General features: G+C 40.4%; 2 protein-coding genes across 10 annotated transcripts in view; one reads left to right on the forward strand and one right to left on the reverse strand.

Annotated features, from left to right (window-relative positions):
* Positions 1–19,994, forward strand: part of CCDC66 (coiled-coil domain containing 66) — a 91,231-nt gene that overhangs the window by 22,415 nt on the left and 48,822 nt on the right. For 7 of the 9 annotated variants that reach the window (XM_037798623.1, XM_037798631.1, XM_037798638.1 and 4 more), the window contains exon 4: positions 12,425–12,869. The exons of 1 other annotated variant lie outside the window; for it this stretch is intronic. In XM_037798623.1, the coding sequence (XP_037654551.1) occupies positions 12,425–12,869 (445 nt within the window). Of the gene's footprint in view, positions 1–9,325; positions 9,426–12,424; positions 12,870–19,994 lie in introns of those variants that run through there. One more of the 9 variants, XM_037798637.1, reaches the window with a different exon arrangement.
* On the reverse strand, positions 3,289–4,546 carry LOC119505761 (centriole, cilia and spindle-associated protein-like). The gene has a single exon (XM_037798685.1). It carries the CDS (start codon positions 4,487–4,489, stop codon positions 3,677–3,679), a length of 813 nt encoding a protein of 270 aa, XP_037654613.1. The 5' UTR covers positions 4,490–4,546; the 3' UTR covers positions 3,289–3,676.

Below are 19,994 nucleotides of genomic sequence, written 5' to 3' on the forward strand. Positions count from 1 at the left end.
CCCTCAAATTTGAAGGAGAGCTTTGCTGGATAAAGTATTCTTGGTTGGAAATTCCTCTCACTCAGAATTTTAAATATATCGTGCCACTGCCTTCTTGCCTCCATGGTGGCTGCTGAGTAGTCACTACTTAGTCTTATGCTGTTTCCTTTGTATGTGGTGAATTGCTTTTCTCTTGCTGCTTTCAGAACTTGCTCCTTCTCTTCTATGTTTGACAGTGTGATCAGTATATGTCTCGGAGTGGGTTTTTTTGGATTTATTCTATTTGGAGTTCGCTGAGCATTTATGATTTGTGTATTTATGTTGTTTAGAAGATTTGGGAAGTTTTCCCCAACAATTTCTTTGAATACTCTTCCTAGACCTTTACCCTTTTCTTCCCCTTCTGGGACACCAATGAGTCTTATATTTGGACGTTTCATATTATCTATCATATCCTTGAGGTCCATTTCGAGTTTTTCAATTTTTTTCCCCATTCTTTCTTTTATGCTTTCATTTTCCATTCTGTCATCTTCCAGGTCACTGATTCGTTGTTCAACTTCCTCTAGTCTTGTACTATGAGTGTCCAGAATCTTTTTAATTTGGTCAACAGTTTCTTTAATTTCCATAAGATCATCCATTTTTTTATTTAGTCTTGCAATGTCTTCTTTATGCTCTTCTAGGGTCTTCTTGATTTCCTTCATATCCCGTACTATGGTCTCATTGTTCATCTTTAGTTCTTTGAGTAGCTGCTGTAGGTGCTGTGTCTCTTCTGGTCTTTTGGTTTGGGTGCTTGGGCTTGGGTTATCCATATCGTCTGTTTTTTTCATATGCTTTATAATTTTCTGTTGTTTTTGGCCTCGTGGCATTTGCTGAACTTGATAGGGTTCTTTTAGGGTTTGTAGACCTATTGAAGTCCTTATCTCTAATTTATCAGATCTACAGCTTCGTGGAGTACACTTTCTCTAACTAACCAGCAGGTGGCGTCCACGAGCCACCTGTTCTCCACAAGCCAGTTCTCCCCTGCTTAGCCTTTTTGGTGAGTGAGGGAGTGAGTCTTGTGGGGCCCAACTGGTGTACCAAGCTTGCGTGTGTAGTTGGTGTTGCCTGCCCTGTATGTGGGGCGTGTTTCTGGGCAGTCGGGGAGGGGGGGTGGCCCTAACAATCAAATCTCCCTGATGATCCTAGAGTTTTAAAGCTGCTGCAATAGTCTAATCCTTCAGTTCAGTCGTGCCACAGTTTGTCTCTGCCACTGACCCACAAGTCTTTGGTATTGGCGTATGGCTCCTGAGACTTGCAAGTGGGCCCCTCTTCCAGGCTGTGCACCCCGGGTCCTCTGTTGAGGGATGACTGTGCTATGTCACAGGTGAGTGCCGTCCCCCCAGGGCAGTTCTGGGCTGCTGGGCTGTGTAGGGAGGCTCCCAGTCTGCTCAAATGATGGCTGAATGGGGCTTTGTTAATTCACACTGCTCCACCTTCCCAGCTCTGGGACATTCAGCTGAGGTTGCAGGGAAGGCTAATGTCCACGCCCAGTTTTGTGGTGTGTGCCTGTTATTTGAAGCACTTCCGTCACACTGGGTTGTCTGGGGCAGCTCTGGGCTATGGGGCTGGCGATGGGCAGGAGTGTTTCCTGTCCACCAGGATGGTGGCTGTGAGCGGACACCCCCCTTTTCTTGGGAAGTTGTGTTGTTTAGTGAGTTTTCTCAGCCACTGGATTATTGCCTTTTGTCTCAGAGCTCTCTTAGTTCTGCTCTTGACTTGACGTGCCCAAATTGCAATTCTTTGAAGCTTTCTGTATTGGGCTTCTTAGAGTAATTGTTTTAGAAAAAGAAAAAAGGATTTAAAAAAAAAAAAAAACAAAAAAAAACAAAAAAAAAACGGCCCTCCTCAGAGATCTAATGGGTTATTGAAATGCTAATAGACAAAGCAACCAGGGCCATTAAGGAAAGGTCCACAGGGCAGAGAGATCAGCTTTGCTTCGGGATTTGCATATGCGCCTCAAGGCCTGAGCTCCGCCCTTCCCCTTTCTGTGTTCACCAGAACTCCAAAAATTCTCTGCTTTTATTTTGGAGTTTTTCGTGTTGTTTTTTTTCTATGCCTGTCTCCTCTCTGCAGGGCTGTCTGCTCTCAGAGTCTCTGGTGTCTGGTCTCAGTCTATCTATGGTTGGAGTTTGAATCAGTAGAATGAGTTTCCGATAAGAGGAGCCACTGCAGTTCTCCCTTCTCCTTCCTGGAGCTGACAGCCCCTCCTCCCCCGGGACTGAGCCTGGCAGGGAGGGGCGCGGGTCCCCTGGCCGCAAAAACTTACAGATTTCGCTGATCTCAGCAGTTCCACGTTTTCATGAGTGTTGTATGAAGTATGCCCAAAGACAGATTGTTCTGTGGTGTCCAGTCCACGCAGTTCCTGGCTTTTTACCTACTTTCCTGGAGGAGTAACTAAAACTTACAGCTCACCAGTCTGCCATCTTGCCCCGCCCCGAAAACCATTATTTTTTAAAACCATTTTTCTATCCAAAAAGCAAATGTACTAAAGACAAGGAATACTCCACTTAAATTCTTACATTTGTGCTTATATATACACCACCATTCTCATATTAACTTCCATATATGAGATCTTCTGACTAGGAATCAAATGGTAATGTATTTCAACCAAAATTATGAATATTTTACATCATCCAGACTTGATCATTGTTAAGTTTGGTACAGGAAAACAGAAAGTGGAGATGAGCAACAGCTCTGATTGATATCTTACTGGTCTTCCTGCATCCTCAGTGGGCCAGATAATCTCAATTTACAAATTAAATGAATTTTCAAACTGCAAGTTCTAAATGTCATTGCCAATTATTATGCAAGATGCAAAAGTCTATAGTGGGTGTGCACCAAGAAGCCAGACTCCAGTAAGTGCTTTAATTCCCCATTATGGTTTCTAAACACTCTTGCAATATTTAGGAAAAAAAGTAGTAATAATAATGTGACAGTCTTTGACTTAAAAAAAAAACTTCACTTCTACACTAAATATATATTACACTGGTACTTTGTTTATTGGAATGTATTTGAACTATTAAATAAGTGGCTGGATGATAATTTAAAGAGAAAAGATGACCTTTACTCAGCTCAGATAAGCCTTAAATATCGTGGTCTACAACATGAAGTGATGCTAAACTGAAATACAAGTAAGTTTAATTTTTCAATAACAACCAAAGTTCTCATTTTATTATACATGGACTGAATACTACAGTTGAAACTCATTTGTGATTTGATATTAATTCTTTCACTAAGAAAACTGCACATAAAGAAAATGAGTCTTATGTTGAAAGACGGAATGATCTTATTAGCTATGGAGTTTGAATAGTTAATTCAGAACAAGACTAAATCTGTTAAGCATCCATAGCCATTTAAAGGCATTTGGTGTCAGTATCTTAAAAGATTAAGATGCTTTAAAACAAAACCTTTATAAGAATATCAAAGATTTAGGGAATCATCTTCATAAATAACTTCAAATGTCTATGGCTTCAACTGTCTGTCCTACTGCTGAGGTAGGTGGCCAAGATTCATCAAAATATTTGACAATCATTTGGAAATTCCCTAAGAAAAACCTTGCATAATCAGTTGGTTTCTTAAACCCATGTCCAGTTTCTTTTGATGGTTGTTCTGTTTTTTTCTTTTATACTTTTTAAAAGAGGATGTCCAAGCAACTGTTTCTTTAAGCTCTTGCCGAATAGCATCTCATGTATTCTGTCATCCATGGATTATCTGAGGAAGAAGATTTAACCTTTATATTTTTCTCCACATTCACAGAGTGAGCACGTTGCCTTTGAGCAACTAGTTTCCTTTTTTCCACCTGTCTTCTGGTCTTGGCTCGTAATGCTGACTCATGAATCTCATGCACAGGGGCAGAAGCACAGACATTATGAGTTTTTTGGCTTCCTGTATCTGTCTGTTTTTCTCCCCATCCATAAAGAGCAAATGGATGTTTGTTTTCTTTTATTTTAATTGATGATCTTTGAGGACTTTTGACTGCTTTTCTATTTCCTCTAGCAAATAAGGCACTTCGATGTTGTCGAGGTTCAGTACTGTTGGGTAATTTATCAGTTTCTTTTGTTTCAATTTGTTGTTCATGCTTTTCTTCTACTTCTTTCACTGATAATGCCGGGGAATCTGCGGCGCCGGCGTCCCGGATCTCTCCCCCCAAGGCCTCCGGCTCTGGCGCCGCGCCGCTCTCCGGCCTCTCCCGCCTCTCCTGCGCCGCGGGCCTGGGCGGAGAGGGCGGCGGGGGCGAGGCCGGAGCTTCCTGGGGCGCGGGGCACGGGGAGCCCCCGCCGCCCGACGACGACGAGTCATCCGAGGTGCTGGCCTGGCCCCAGTCTTCCCAGAACCAGGGGTTGTGCGCCTGCTCCAGCAGCCTGCGGCTCAGGCGGTAGTGCAGCAGCTCGCGGTAGCAGGGTCCGTACATGTCCCACCGCGGGTCCTTGTAGCGCTTCATGTACTCGCTCTTCACCTTGCTCCCGGGGGACATGGTCCCGGGCCGCGCCGCGCCGCACGCCGCTCTGGCGTCCCGGCCGCTGGGGCCCCTTCTCCATGCGCCCCGCTCGCCCTGGCCCCGCTGCGGCGCAGCTACCGCCGCCGCCACCTAAGAGACCCGAGACACGAAATAGGCCCGGCCGGGAGCCCCGCCCCCACCCCCCAACGCATTTTTTTTTTAAGGTGGTTTTGTTCACATGCCATACATTCCATCCTAAGTAAACAATCGATGGTTCCCTGTATAGTCAAATATTTATGTGTTCACCCCCCTCACCACTATCTATATAAGGACATCTACATTTCTTCCAGCAAGCAGGAGGAAGCGTCAAAGAAGGTAGAGAGGCAAAAGAAAAGGAAACAATAAAGAGGGAAATAAAAAAAGCATGACATCTAGGAAGCAGCAAAAGTAAAGATAACCTTAGATCACAGTAGAATAAAGAGTCAGACAACACCACCAATGCCAAGAGTCCCACAACCCTCCCCTATGCTCCCTTCTTACCTTCATCTACCTTGGTATATTGCCTTTGTTACATTAAAGGAAGCATAATACAATGATTCTGTTAATTATGGTCTCTAGTTTACGTTGATTGTATTTTTCCCCCAATACCTTCCTAGTTTTAACACCTTGCAAGGTTGACACTTGTTAGTTTTCCCTCCTGAAAACACATACTTGTACATTTTATTGCAATTGTTGAACATTCTAGGTTTCACTGAGTTATACAGTCCCATTCTTTATCTTTCCTCTTTTCTTCTGGTGTCCCACATGCTCCTAATCTTCCGCTGTCAACTATATTCATAGTTATCTTTGTTCAGTGTACTTACATTGCTGTGCTGCCATCACCCAAAATTGTGTTCCAAACCTCTCACTCCTGTCTTTTCCTGCCAGTCTGCAGTGCTACCTTTAGTAATTCCTTTACGGCAGGTACCTTGATCACAAACTCTCTCATTATCTGTTTGTCAGAGAATGTTTTGAGCTCTCCCTCATATTTGAAGGACGGTTTTGCCGGATATAGGATTCTTGGTTGGTGGTTTTTCTCTGTCAGTATCTTAAATACGTCACACCACTTCCTTGTCTCCATGGTTTCTGCTGAGAGATCCGCACATAGTCTTATTACGCTTCCTTTGGATGTGATGGATTGCTTTTCTCTTGCTACTTCTAGGATTCTCTCTTTGTCTTTGACGTTTGATAATCTGATTATTGAGTGTTTTGGTGTAGGCCTATTCAGAAGTAATCTGTTTGGAGTTTGCTGCGCTTCTTGGATCTGTAATTTTATGTCTTTCATAAGAAATGGGAAATTTTCATTGATTATTTTCTCTATTATTGCTTCTGCCCCTTTTCCCTTCTCTTCTCCTTCTGGGACACCAATGATACATACATTCTTGTATTTTGTTTTGTCCTTAAGTTCCCAGAGATATTGCTCTTATTTTTTCATTCTTTTCTTTATTTGTTCTTTTGTGTGTAGCTTTCAGATCCCTTGTTCTCCAGTTCTTGAGTGTTTTCTTCTGTCTCTTGGGATCTGCTATTGTATGTTTCCATTGTGTCTTTCATTCCTGGTGTTGTGCCTTTCATTTCCATAGATTTCTGCCAGTTTTTTTCTCGAACTTTCGATTTCTGCCTTATGTATGCCCAGTGTTTTCTTTATAGCCTTTATCTCTTTTGCCATATCTTCTCTAAACTTTTTGAATTGATTTAGCATTAGTTTAAATTCCTGTATCTCAGTTGAAGTGTAAGTTTGTTCCTTTGACTGGGCCATAACTTCTTTTTTCTTAGTGTGGGTTGTAGTTTTCTGTTGTCTAGGCATCTGACCTCCTTGGCCACTCAAATCAGGTTTTCCCAGATGAGAACAGGCTCAGGTCCCAGGAAGAAGTATTTAGTATCTGGTTTCCCTGATGTTGTGTCTTAGAGGATTGGCACATCATGTGCTTTTCTGCCCAGCAGGTGGCGCCTGTCAGCCTGTCACTCCAGAGGTGTAAGGAGGTGTGGCCTGTGGCTGTTTCCCCTCCAGGCTCTGGGGTCTGGTTTTGAATGGAAGGCGGGTAGTAGAGCTGGGCCCCGCCTCTTTCCTCTTGGGAAGCTATGCCCCCTAGAGAAGGGTCATTTGCATATAAATAGATTCTTTGTTTCTCTGACTCTGCTGTCTCCACCCTTGTCTGGGTCAGAGTGCTGTGAGTTTAAAGTGGCTGAGGCTTTCTCTACTGCAGAGCACTGCAAGCTGAAAATGGTTGGGCTTTCTCCACTGTGCCGCCCAGGTAGAGAGAGAGAGAAAGGGACAGAAAGCCCCCAGATTCACCCGTCAGCTAGAGAGAGCACCTGATCCTTTGGGCTCCCTGTCCCGAGACACATACGTCCCCTGACTCTCCAAGGTCAGTCGTCACCAAAAGTGTCTGCTTATTGGGAATTCACAGTCTGTATTGAGCAGTTAACATTAAAACTCTGGTTGGTGCTGGGCTGAGGTGTATTCGCTTGTCCAGAGAGTTCTGTTTTCTAGCACCACAAGGCTTTGTGAGGGACGGACTCTCAGTTTGGGTCTGCAGTTTTTTCTTACAGATTTTATGCTGCAATCTCAGGCATTCCTCCCAATTCTGGTTGGTGTATGATGAGTGGACAGTCACGTTTCTCTCCCTCATTTTTGAAAGATAGTTTTGCCAGATACAGAATTCTTGGTTAACAGTTTTTTGCTTTCAGCACCTTAAGTGTGTCATTCCATTTACGTCTTGCCTCTGTGATTTCCTATGAGAAGTTGAGAATCCTATCAAGGCTACCTTGTATGTGACATGTTACTTCTTTCTTGTGGCTTTCAGAATTCTCTCTTTATCTTTGGCATTTGACAGTATGATTATAATATGTCATGATATGAATGTATTTGGATTTATCTTGTTTGGAGTTCATTGAGTGTCTTGGATATGCCTATTCATTTATTTCATTAAATTTGGGAAGTTTTCAGCCATTATTTCTTTGATTATTCTCTCTGCCCCTTTCTCTCTTTTCTCTCCTTCTGGGAGACCCACAGTGTGAATATTGGTATGCTTGATGGTGTCCCACAGGTTCCTCAGGCTGTGTGTTCACTATATTTCATTCCTTCTTCTTTCTGTTCCTCAGACTGAATGATTTCAGTTGTCTGATCTTCAGGTTCACTGATGCTTTCTTCTCCAAGCTCCAGACTGCTGTTAAATCCCTCTAGGGAATTTTTAATTTGTGTTACTGTGGTCTTCAGCTCTGTTTGGTTCCTTTTCATAATTTTCATCTCTCTGTTGATATTCTGTCTGTTTTCATCTGTCCTTCTATCTTTTCCCTGATTTCCTTGAGTTCTTTGTCCATGTTTTCCTTTAGCTCTTTGAGCATATTTAGGATCTTTTTGTTATTTTGGCATTCTAATTTATTCAGGTCATTACCTTTATAGGAGATACCTATTTTTTTATGTGGCTTCAATCTGTTGTCTGGTGTCCTTTCCTTTCAACCTGCAGAACTCGTTAGTCTCTCTTTTAGGTTGTAGGGCAAGTTCACTGTTGATGAACTTAGCTTTTGTTTATCTGGGAGTGTCCTCTCCCTCTAATCCATGTCTCTTCAACCTGATTAACACTGCCCAAATTTCTACTTTGCTGTTCAGAGGCTTTCTCCTTAGCTTCTTAATCTTTCTGTCTGTGCAGTTTCAGAATTTTCAAATATCTTGAAAAGAAAATGGGCTCTGTGTCAGACTCAATGCTTGGCACTTCCTTCTCACCTAGATTTTGTTCGTTCATTTCCAGTTTTGTCTCTACAACCTGACAGGACCACCAAATGCTCTGCTGATTACTTATTTTTCCAGCACAGCCTACGCAAAGGTTGGATTCTCAGCTTATTGTCTTGTACCAGATTCACCAAAGCCTCCTTAGAAAAGTGGCTGCTGTGTCATGTTACCTCTCCATGCTTCTCTGCTCTGTGTGATCTTGGTCCCTTTTGTTTTGTTTCTTCAGCAGCTTTCCAATGCCTTTTAAAATAAGTATTTTTAAACTTTTTCTGTTTTTTAAAGTTCTTGGTGGAAGCATTGGTTTACCACAAACCACTCCATCATACTTGGACATAATAGTAACTAATATGTAGTTACATATAGTTTATTTTTACCTATAAGTTATCACATCCATTTTACATCTAACTTCTGTTTTAGTTTCCTGGACCATGCAGTGTTTCACCTTAAGCCATGTAGATTTATGTGCTCATGATTTTGAGGCTAAGAGAAAGTCCTAATGAAGACATCATCAGGGCAATGCTTTCTTCCTGAAAAATGGCACTCTGGGGCTCTTGACTGGTGGTCCTTGGTCCAAGCGACCTCTCCTGGCCTCTCTTTTCTTCTGGGTTCCATTGATGTTCAGCGTTTGGCTTTCTATGGCTTTCTGTCTGAATTTCATTCTGCTTCTAAAGGACTCCTTTAGCAGGATTAAGACCCATCCTGATTGAGATGGGTCATACCTTCACTGAAGTAACTTCATCAAAAGGTTCTACTCATAGTGGGTTGACACCCACAGAAATGGATTAAGTTTAAGAGCATGTGTTTTCCTGGGGTACATATAACTCCAAACCACAACTTCTTTGACTTCATTTTAAGTAGCTCCTGATTTTCTGGGTGTGTCTTACACTCTTTGCATTGTGTATATGAGGCTCAGATGTGTGAGAGTCTGCACAAGTCTTCTCAGTAGTGCATTTTTATGTGGGCTTTAGATGATCACAGGCCCAATGGAAGCCAGCATTTTGTAATGAAATCTCATATTCAGTCTATCAGTTTCTCATCACGTCACCTCTACTTTAGTCCAAGTACTTCCAAAATAGCCTTCCAATTTATCTTCTTCTTTATACTCTTTTCCTTTACAGTTTATTTCCAACACAGTAGCCAGGTTGATCCTTCTTCCAGAAAACCAGCTGCCAACAGTCCTAGACTCCTCTGTCACATGGCAAGGTACATGGCAGTATCTACTGGTTGCTCCCTTCTCTTTCAGGTTTCGTTGCTTTCCACTTCTTGCTTCTAATGCTTTTTTTTTTTCCAGGACCATTTAAAAAAAGTCTTTGTCTGATATGTCCCTGGTCTGCTTGTCCTCGTTGATAGTTACTAATGCTTTAACCTTCTCCTTTGCGTGGACCATCTCTTCCTGTTTCTTTATGTGTTTTGTAACCTTTTGTTAAAACCTAGACTTTTTGATATTTTAATATATTATTATGGGAATTTAGACTCTCAGGCATCTGTTCCTTAAGCTGGTAACAAGCTAGTGTTATGATGGAGCTTTCCTTGAATGCCAGGAGCTAACAAAAAAAAAAAGAGGCGGGGTGGGGGGACAAAACACCTTTGCCAGTCTTTGCAGGTTCACCTGTGTGAGCGCTCTCCTTCAGAGTTTATCCTTATATTAAGTTCAGAGACTAGCTCCAGGCCATAGCTTTCCTGATCCTTTCTGCACATGCATCTTTTCTTGGCCACTCATGGGTGGCCCTGGAAACTACCCTGTTTATGTGGATAAAGACGTCCCCTCTTCCCTAGGAAACAGTTTCCTCATGGTCCTGGGCACTGCATTGTATGTCTCACAGCCAGTAATCCCTTTCCCCAGGCTGCATGACCTGACTGCTGCTCTCCTACAGCATTGTTAAGGAGGGCCCTCTCAGCCTCCTTCATCAGGCAGAGCAAGTTCTGCGGTGGCAAATTCCTCAGGCCACTGCCAGAGAGATTGGGCCAGGTATATATGCCCCCAGCATGTGATGATCCAGGGATCTGCACTGGGAGCACACACACATGATGGGGGAAGGCAGGGAGGAGGGCCAGCTAGGGCTCCAAGAGATCCTACTGCCTTTAAGAAGTCTTTTTATTGATTTGTTGGTTGCTCTTTTACTGCAGTCCTTAATCTGTTTTCTTGAGCCCTGAAAAAGATGTGTCTGCCAGTTCTTCCTGGTTTTCAAAGTTTCTGTGAGGGGACAGAACCCTGAAGGAAGTGTTTTACTCCACCATCTTGATTGGGCCAGAATATATTTTGAAGGTGGTGTAAAACAGGGTTTGGTGATGGATTAAGTGTGGGGATTAAGAGAAGGAGTGAAGGATAACTCCAGAATTTTTGGTATGAGTAACTGAGATGGGAAGACTGAAAGTAGAAGAGGTTACTTAGGAGTGGGAAGGAGTTCAGAAGTTTAGTTTTGGACATGTCAAGTTTTAAATGTCTAACAGAAAACCCTAATAGAAGTGTTGAATAGGCAGATGGAGCCTGAAGTTAGGACCTGAAGTGAGGTCCATCCTGGAAATACAAGTTTGGGAATTATCGGCATCGGACAGTGTTAGAGTGGATGAAATTACCAAGTGAATGACAGAATTTAGAGAAGAGATCCTGGGACTGAGCCCTGGTACTTTAAGAAGTCTGGGAAAAGAAGAGGAGCCGGCAAAGAGAAGGAATAGGATTGTAAAAATCCTGGAAGCCAAAGTAAAGAAAGTATTTTAAAAAGAAAGGAGTTATCAGCTGTGTCAAGCATCTAATAGGTTAAGCAAGATGACGATTCAAGAACTATTCACTGAATTTAGCAAGTGAACTTTAGCAAAAGAAGTTTTGATGGAGTGGTATAGGTAAAAGCCTAGTTGGAATGGCCTTATGGGAGATGAGAGTAGAAAATTGGGTCAAGAATTGTTCAAGATGGTAAAATAATAGCATGTTTGTGTGCAGAGTGGTGTGATCTAGCAAAGAAGGAAAAATTGATGAATCAGGAGAAAGCAAAGGATTGCTAGAAAGAGATACTTGAGAATGAGAGAGGTTTGTGGAAATATGTATGAGTAACAGAAGGGCAGGCGGTTTGTTATGGGTCCAAATGCTGGTAGGTAGATAGATTTTGGTGGCAACTTGTTTTAAGGTTTCTTCTGAAGGTGCTTCTCTGTAAATTTTTCAGTGAAATATTAAACAAGGTCTTCAGCTGAGAATAAGGATAGGCGAGAATGTATTAGGGGTTTAGGGAGAGAGGAGAATATATGAAATAGTTACTAAAAGAGTGAGAGTAAATGGAGAGTAAATAACAGGTGGCATTAAGTACCCATTTGATGTTCTTGGTCATGAATTGAATAGATAGCACATTGGATTTTACCAGAGTTGGGATTTTACCATGCATGTGTAACAGAGAGTAGAACATAGGATTTGAGAATAGAAGAGATGATTTTGGTTGATTGTGGAATTTAAACTGGGTAAGAAGTGAAGTGAAGACAAGAGAAAGGTGGTGGGATCAACAGTTTATAGATCCCAGCAGAGTTAAAGAATTGTTGAAACTGAGATACAAAAGGAATTGAGATATGAGAGGAAGTGTGCTAGAAAAAATAGGAGGTGGTGGTCATTGTGGAGTCCTTGAACTTGAGAATATGGAGGGGTTGCAGTTATGGGTAGTCACACATTCAATATAAGATATCATGGAAATGAATAACTGAGATATGGAAGCCATAGGTATACGAACAAAGTTAAGGAAAATGAGCAGCCAGAATATTGAAAGAATGATCTATAAGGACATGAAAGACCAATAATTAAGAATTATGTTTGAGAGGAATGGTGACTCATGAGGTAAGATATTCAAGGAAAATAGGGATTAGTAATTTAGGCGTCTACAGAGGCTTGTAATGAAAAGGTGTAGTTTGGGTGATACAATCGAATGATGTGAGAGTTTAAGCTGGAGTAGAATGAAGATGCCCTGTAACAATTAGAATAAAAGTTATTCTATATTCTTCATTATCCTGAAATAAAAGAATAATTTACAGTTGTTGATGAAACTTTTGTGTGAAGATTTGAAAAGGTTAAGTGTTAGTTTCTTGTGGATATGTCATCTAAATTAGCAAAAGGGAAAAAATTTTAGAAGAATGACGTACGTAATAGATAAGTCATTCTGTAAATAAAGATATTTGTTGATTTTCCATGGGCTGTTATAAAAATTAAGCTTCTGGTGTTTTAACAGATGGGAAATAACACCAAGATTGCAAAATGTCCTCTAAGAACAAAACAGACTGGTCAGATTCTGAAGTCAACGCAAAATACTTGTGTCAGGAATGAAAAACTTTTGCAAAAGAAGAGAATTGGTTCAGAAACCTCAGTGACAAAAGGTGAAAAAAATAGAATGACTTTTTCACCCACTAAAGATTTCTGCAAGCAGTATGCAGATAAAGACTGTCTACATATCAAAAAAAATATTCCACCTACAGCTCCTAATATACAGAAGACTAAGAACACCATAAATAGTTATGTAGTAACTAAACAGAAGCCTGGCAAAAACATCACAGCTGAAGATAAGAAGAGCAGCTTAGTGTGTCTAACACAAGACCAACTACAACAGATTTTGATGACTGTAAACCAAGGAAATAGATCTATTTCTGTGACTGAGAATGGAAAGGAGGAGAAAACAGGTAAGATTTTTCTAAAGTTTTAATGAATATCAGTTTTATCAATATGCATGTTCTATTTTGAATTCATGAGATTTTACATTACTGTGCCGGATTTTTAATTTTTCCCCCATATTTATAAGCACTCTGTACCCACTGTTCTAATTTGTTAATGCTGTCAGAATACAAAACACCAGAAATGGATCAGCTTTTATAAAGTGGGTTTATTTGGTTACACAGTTACAGTCTTAAGGTCATAAAGTTTCTAAGGTAAGTCATCAATAATCGGGTACCTTCACTGGAGGATGGCCAGTGGTGTGTGGAAAACCTCTGTTACCTGGGAAGGCACATGGCTGGTGTCTGCTCCGAAGTTCTGGTTTCAAAATGGCTTTCTCCCAGGACATTCCTCTCTAGTCTACAGCTCCTCTTCAAAATGTCACTCTCGATTGCTCTTGGGGTGTTTGTCCTCTTTTGGCTTCTCTGGAGCAAAAGTCTGCTTTCAAACACCATCTCCAGAATGTCTCTGTCAACTGCAGTTCCTCTCTTGGCTCCTTTACATTCTTCAAAGTGTCCCTCTTGGCTGTAGCAAGCTTACTCCTTCTGTCTGAGCTTATATAGTGCCCTAGTAAACTAATAGATGCCCATGCTGAATGGCCGGGATCATGCCTCCATGGAAATTATCCAGTCAAAATTATCACCTACAGTTGGGCGGGTTGCGTCTTCATGGAAACACTCAAAGAATTACAATCTAGTCAACACTGATATGCTTGCCCATGCAAGATTACATCAAAGATAATGGCATTTTGGGGGACATAATTCATTCAGACTGGCACACCCACTAAGTTATCAACTCCCCATTTCCCCTTTCCCCCATTCTCTTTTCCCTAGTAACCTCGAATCTACTTTCTTTCTCTACAAATTTGTTATTTCTAGATATTTTGCAACAGTATTTGTTCTTGTGTGCCTTGCTTGTTTCACTCAGTATAATATATTCAGGGTTCATCTATGTTGCAGCATGTTGTAGAACTTCGTTCCTTCTTATGGCAGAATAATATTCCATTGTGTGTATTTGCCAAATTTTGTTTAGCTGTCAGTATGTTGATAGACACTTGGGTTGTTTTCACCTTTTGGCTATTGCGAATAATGCTGCTATGAACATTAGCATACAAGCAACTGTTGAGTCCCTATTTTCAGTTTCTTTGGGTATATACCTAAGAGTAGAATTGCTGGGTTATATGGTGTTTCTGTATTTAACTTTTTGAGGAACTGCCATATTACTTTCCGAAGTGGTTGCACTGTTTAATATTTACACCAACAATGCACGAGTTTCTTTACATCCTTTCATTTCCTGTTTATTTAAATAATAGTTACCTTTATGGGTATGAGGTGGGCTTTCATTGTGGTTTTAATTTGCATTTCTCTAAAGGCTAATGATGCTGAGCATGTTTTCAAATGCTTATTGGCAATTTGTGTATCTGCTTTGGGAAAATGTCTGTTCAATTCCTTTGCCTTTTTTAAAATTGGGTTTTTCTTTTTGTTGTGTGTTTTAAGAGTTTTTTATTCTGGATATTAAGCCCTTACCGGATAAGTGGCTTGCAACTGTTTTTTCCCATTCTGTAGATCGTCTTTTCACTTTCTTAATAATGGCCTTTGATGCATAAAAGTTTTTAATTTTGTTGAAGTCCAATTTATCTGATGTTTCCTTTGTTTCTTGTGGTTTTTAAATCATGTAAGAATTGATTGCCAAATTCCAGCTCATGAAGAGTTGTCCCTGTATTATCTTCTAAGAGTTTTTATGGTCTTATCTCTTATAATAAGGTCCTAGTTGGACTTTGAGTTTATTATTGTATATGGCGTGAGGTAGGGGTATACCATCATTCTTTGGCTTGTGTCTGTCCAGTTTTTCCAGTACCATTTATTGAAGAGACCATTCTTTCCCCAGCTAATATACGTGACACTCCTGTTGGAAAGCAGGTAGCCGACGTATGAGTTTATTTCTGAACTTTAAATTGTGTTCCAGTGGTCTATTTGTCTGTCTGTATACCAGTACCGTGTTGTTTCGATTACTGTAGCTTTGTAGTAAGTTTTGAAATCAGGGAGCATGAGTCCCCCAGTTTCATTCTTTTTTGTTGTGGCTGTTTGGGACTCCTTGCAATTCCATATGAATTTCAGGATAGGCTTTTCCATTTCTGCAAAAAAACAGTTGCTGGAATTTTGATAGGCACATTGCATTGAATTTGTGCACTGGGCAGTATTGACATCTTAACAATACTTAATCTTCCAATCTGTGAACACAGGATATCTTGCAATTTATTTAGGTCCCTTTAAATTTCTTTCAGCAGTGTTTTGCAGTTTTTAGTATACAAGTCTTTGACATCCTTGGTGAAATTTATTCCTAAATATCTTATTCTTTTAGTTGGTATTATAAATGGAATTTTCTTAATTTCCTCTTTGGATTGTTCATTGCCAGCATATAGAAACATCGTTGATTTGTGTGTGTCTTGATCTTGTATTCTGTAACTTTGCTGAATTCATTTATTAGCTCTAGTGACTTTCTTGTGGATTCCTTTGGCTTTTCTAGATATAGGCTCTTGTTATCTGGAAATAGAGGTAGTTTTACTTCTTCAGTTCTATTGACCAGTAGTAGTGAAAGCAGGCATCCTTGTTCTAGATCTTAGGTGGAAAGCTTTCAGTCTTTCACCATTTAGTAGGATGTTAGCTGTGGGCTTTTCATATATGCCCTTAATCATGTTGAAGAAGTTTTCTTCTATCCTAGTGTTGTAAGTATGTTTATCAAGAAGGGCGCTATGTTTTGTCAAATACCTTTTCTCCATCAATTGAGATGATCATGTGTTTTTTTTCCCCTCCATTCTGTTAATGTGTGTGATTTTCTTATGTTGAACCAAAACCTTGCATACCAGGGATAAATCTCATGTGATTATGGGGTATAATTCTTTTAATATGCTGTTGGATTCGGTTTGCTAATGTTTTGTTGAGGGTTTTTGCAACCATATTGAAAAGAGATACTGATCTATAGTTTTCCTTGTGGTATCATTATCTGACTTTGGTATGAGGATGCTGTTTGCCTTGTAGAATGAGTTAGGGAGTGTTCCCTCCTCTTCAATTTTTGGAAGAGTTTGAGCAGAATTGGAGTTAGGTCTTCTTGGAATGTTTGATCTAATTCATCTGTGAAGCCATCTTGTCTTTGACTTTACTTTGTTTGGAGGTTTTTTTTTAAATGCAATTTTATTGAGTTTTATTCACATAACATACAGTCATTCAAAGCGTACAATCAGTTGTTCACAGTATTGTCATATAGTTGTGTATTCAGCACCACAGTCAATCTTTGAACATTTTCATTATTCCAAAAAAATAAAAATTAAAATTAAACTAAAAAGAGTATCCAAAACATCCCTTTTCCCTCTTCCCCACCACTGTTCATTTACATTTTTAAAATACAGTTTTATTGATAAATTCACTCACCCTAAGTCATCCACAGTGTGCAATCAGTTATTTACAGCACCATCATACATTTGTGCATTCATTGCCAGAATCAATTTTTGAACCTTTTCCTTACTCCAAAATAAAAATAAATGCAAAAATGAGCACCTGTATCTTTCCATCCCCTCCATCCCACCCTATTCTTCATCTAATTTTTGTCCCCATTTTTCTACTTGTCTGTCCATACACTGGATAAAGGGAATGCAAGCCACAAGGTTTTCACAATCACACAGTCACACTGTGCAAGCTAAAAAGTTATATAATTGTCTTCGAGAATCAAGGTCACTGGGTTGCAGTTTGATAGCTTCAGGTATTTCCTACCAGCCATTCTAACACACTAAAAACTAAAAGGTGATATCTATATAGCACATAAGAATACCCTCCAGAGTGACCTCTTGACTCCATTTGAGATCTCTCAGCCACTGGAACCTTGTTTTGTTTCATTTCTCTTCTCCCTTTTGGTCAAGACTATCCTCTCAGTCCCACAGTGCTGGGTCCAGGCTTGTCCCCAGGAGTTGTTTCCTGCATTGTCAGGGGGATTTACACCCGTAGAGGGGAGGGCAGTGAGTTCATGTGACAAGTGGGCTTAGAGAGAGAGGAGGCCACATGAGCAACACAAAAGCTCTTGGGGGTGGGGGGAACTCCTAGGCACAATTATAGGTAAGCTTAGCCTCTCCCTTGCAGCAACTAGTCTCGCAGGGGACCTCTCCCAGATTGACAGCTTGGTGTGCTAAATTAGCAATCCTCAATGTTTGTGGTAAAATCAGAAGTAACCCAGGAGGGGAAGTCCAACACCTCTGCATTTTTCCCCAGTTCCTCTGGGGGCCCTGCAAAAACACTTTTACACTCTGCCCATATCACTCTGGGATGTGTTGGGATTTCACTCCAGCCTGTACAAACTCATCAAGTCCCACTTCCCTTTTACAGCACCATGCACCTGTGGTGTTCAAACAAACTGATCATACAGGTTAAATTATCCAGTATGCTACAGAGAATATAGATCCTGCACCAAATAAATATCTTCTCCCTTGGTCTCACACAAAAGTTGTAGTTCTAAAACCCAGTCAGTATCGTCCTTTACCCTTGGGTCTGATTTGCCTTAGTCCTAACTGTTAGAAACAGAGTTGTACCTGGAAGAAAACAAAGGCTCACCCGATTGTGGAGGAGAAAAGAAATTTATTTTTGTTCTTGCAAGAGCGGGCACACAACCAAAAGAAAAGGGAATGGTTGGCACTCTGAACAAAGGAAACCAGCACAATATATTTCCTAAGTCTAATATGCAAGACCCTCCCCTGTTTTCCCATTGGCTGGGTACTCCAGAGGTTACAGTTTATCTGAGAGAGCTGACTACCCCGCCTTTGATTACACCTCATATTCCTTTACATTTTTGTGACCTTGGTTGTTACTTGTTTTTACTCAGAATAAGGAGCTGACATTAATTCTAGGCTTACGTCAGAGGCCCTTTCTTTCCCTCTAATCGCAGAGTCAGTTTGTGCTAGTTGTGTTTACTTTTTATTTCCCCTATTCCACATCTCCTTTATGTGAAAACTAAATTTAACCCTTTTCTTACATAACCATATCCACTTCATCCATATCTCTAATTGAGGACTGAGTTCTTTTTCAACTCTTGCAACAGTAGCCTTATAGGGTAATATTGACATTCATAGCTGCCAAATTCTAGCTCCGAGTCTCATGTGTCACACAGATAAAAGTTCCAGAGATCGACCAGGTTATACACAAGGAGCTCAGCATCTCAGGATTTAGAGATAACATTACCACTCAGGAATAGGTATGACTGCTGTAAGAGCTTACAATCTAGGGACCATTACAATAAGCATTCCCCTGGTAAGGTGTGCCCTAAGATTCAGTTCTCAGAATTTACACATTGTCTTAGTCCATATTAGTGTGGCATTATAAAGTTTGTCCTCTCGTTTCTGGAGTGCTTCACTCAAAATGGTGTCCCCAAAATCCATTCATCTAGTTGCGTGTCTCATAGCTTCATTCCTTCTTTAGCCGCTCAGTATTCTATTGAATGTATACACCACAGTTCACCATTCTGTTCATCAGTCAGTGTAACCCTAGATGACCTCCATCCATTGCAAATCGTGAATACTGCTGCCATAAATACCAGTGTGCAAATGTCTGTTTGTGTCCATGGTCTCAGATCTTCCAATCATATACCCCATAGTGGGGTTGCAGGACCTTGTGACACCCACATAGCTAGCTTCTTACGGAACCACCACATTGTTCACCATTGTTTTTCCCCACCAACAGTGAATACATACATCTCTCTCTCTCCGAGTTCTCCCCAACACTTGTGTCCCTCTTTTTATTTTTTTCCCCTGCAATTTTATAAGGATATATTCAAATGCCATACAGTCATTCAGTTGTTTACAGTATCATCATGTAATTGTGCGTTCATCACCACAATTAGCACTTAAATATATTCATTACTCAGAGAAAGAATTGAAACAGAATAATAAAAAGGATAAAAGGAAAAGGAAAAGTAAGATAAAATACAGCCATAAAGAAAGAGGAAGAGGCAGAAAATGTTAAAAAGACAAAAGGAAAAGAAAAAGAAAGAAAAAAAAATGCCAACTAAAAAGCCACAAAAAAAAGGTTGGAATAAAATAAAATACCATTAAAAAGTCAGACAACAACACTAATGCCAAGAATCCCATAACCCACTCCCGTATGTCCCCCTCCTATAGGCATTTAGCTTTGGTGTTTTGCTCTTGTTACAATTAAAGAAAGCACACTGCAGTGTTACTGTTAACTGTAGACTCTAGTCCGTGTTGATTGTGTTTTTCCCCCAATACCACCCCCTTTTTAAGACTTTGCAAAGTTGGCATTTGTTTGTTCTCCCTCATGCAAATACATATTTATTCACTTTATCACAATCATTGACCACTCTAGGTTTCACTAAGCCACACAGTCCCAGTCTTTATCTTCTGTCTTTCCTTCTGGTGTCCTACATGTCCCTAACCTTTCTCTTTCCACTGTACTCACAGTCATCTTTGTTCAGTGTACTTACATTATTGTGCTACCATCTCCCAATATTGTGTTCCAAACCTCTCTCTCTTGTCTTCATATCTGTCTGTAGTGCTCCCTATAGTATTTCCTGTAGAGCAGATAATCTTGTTCACAAACTCTCTCATTGTCTGTCTGAGAATATTTTAAACTCTCCTTCATATTTAAAGGCAGTTTTGCCAGATATAAACTTCTTGATTGGTGATTTTTTCTCTTCCAGTATCTTTAATACATCATACCACTGCCTTCTTGCCTCCATGGTTTCTACTGAGAAATCTGCACATAGTCTTATTGATCTTCCCTTATGTGTTATGGATCACTTTTCTCTTGCTGCTTCCAGAATTCTCTCTTTGTCTTTGACATTTGATGATTGATTGTTAAGTGTCTTGGCATAAGTCTATTCAGATCTATTCTGTTTGGAGTTCACTGCGCTTCTTGGAGCTGTAATTTTATGTCTCTCATAAGGGATGGGAAATTTTCAGTGACTTTTTCTTCCATTATTGCCTCTGACCGTTTTCCCATCTCTTCTCTTTCTGAGACACACATGACACATACATTCATGCGCTTCATGTTGTCACTTGGTTCCCTGAGATGTCATTCATATCTCTCCATTCTTTT

This window comes from Choloepus didactylus, chromosome 1, assembly GCF_015220235.1.
Source record: "Choloepus didactylus isolate mChoDid1 chromosome 1, mChoDid1.pri, whole genome shotgun sequence".
Classification (NCBI taxonomy): Eukaryota; Metazoa; Chordata; class Mammalia; order Pilosa; family Megalonychidae; genus Choloepus; species Choloepus didactylus.

Bases quoted from the DNA above. Each gene is read 5' to 3' on its own strand.
- LOC119505761 (XM_037798685.1), bottom strand. From the start codon at position 4,489: ATGTCCCCCGGGAGCAAGGTGAAGAGCGAGTACATGAAGCGCTACAAG.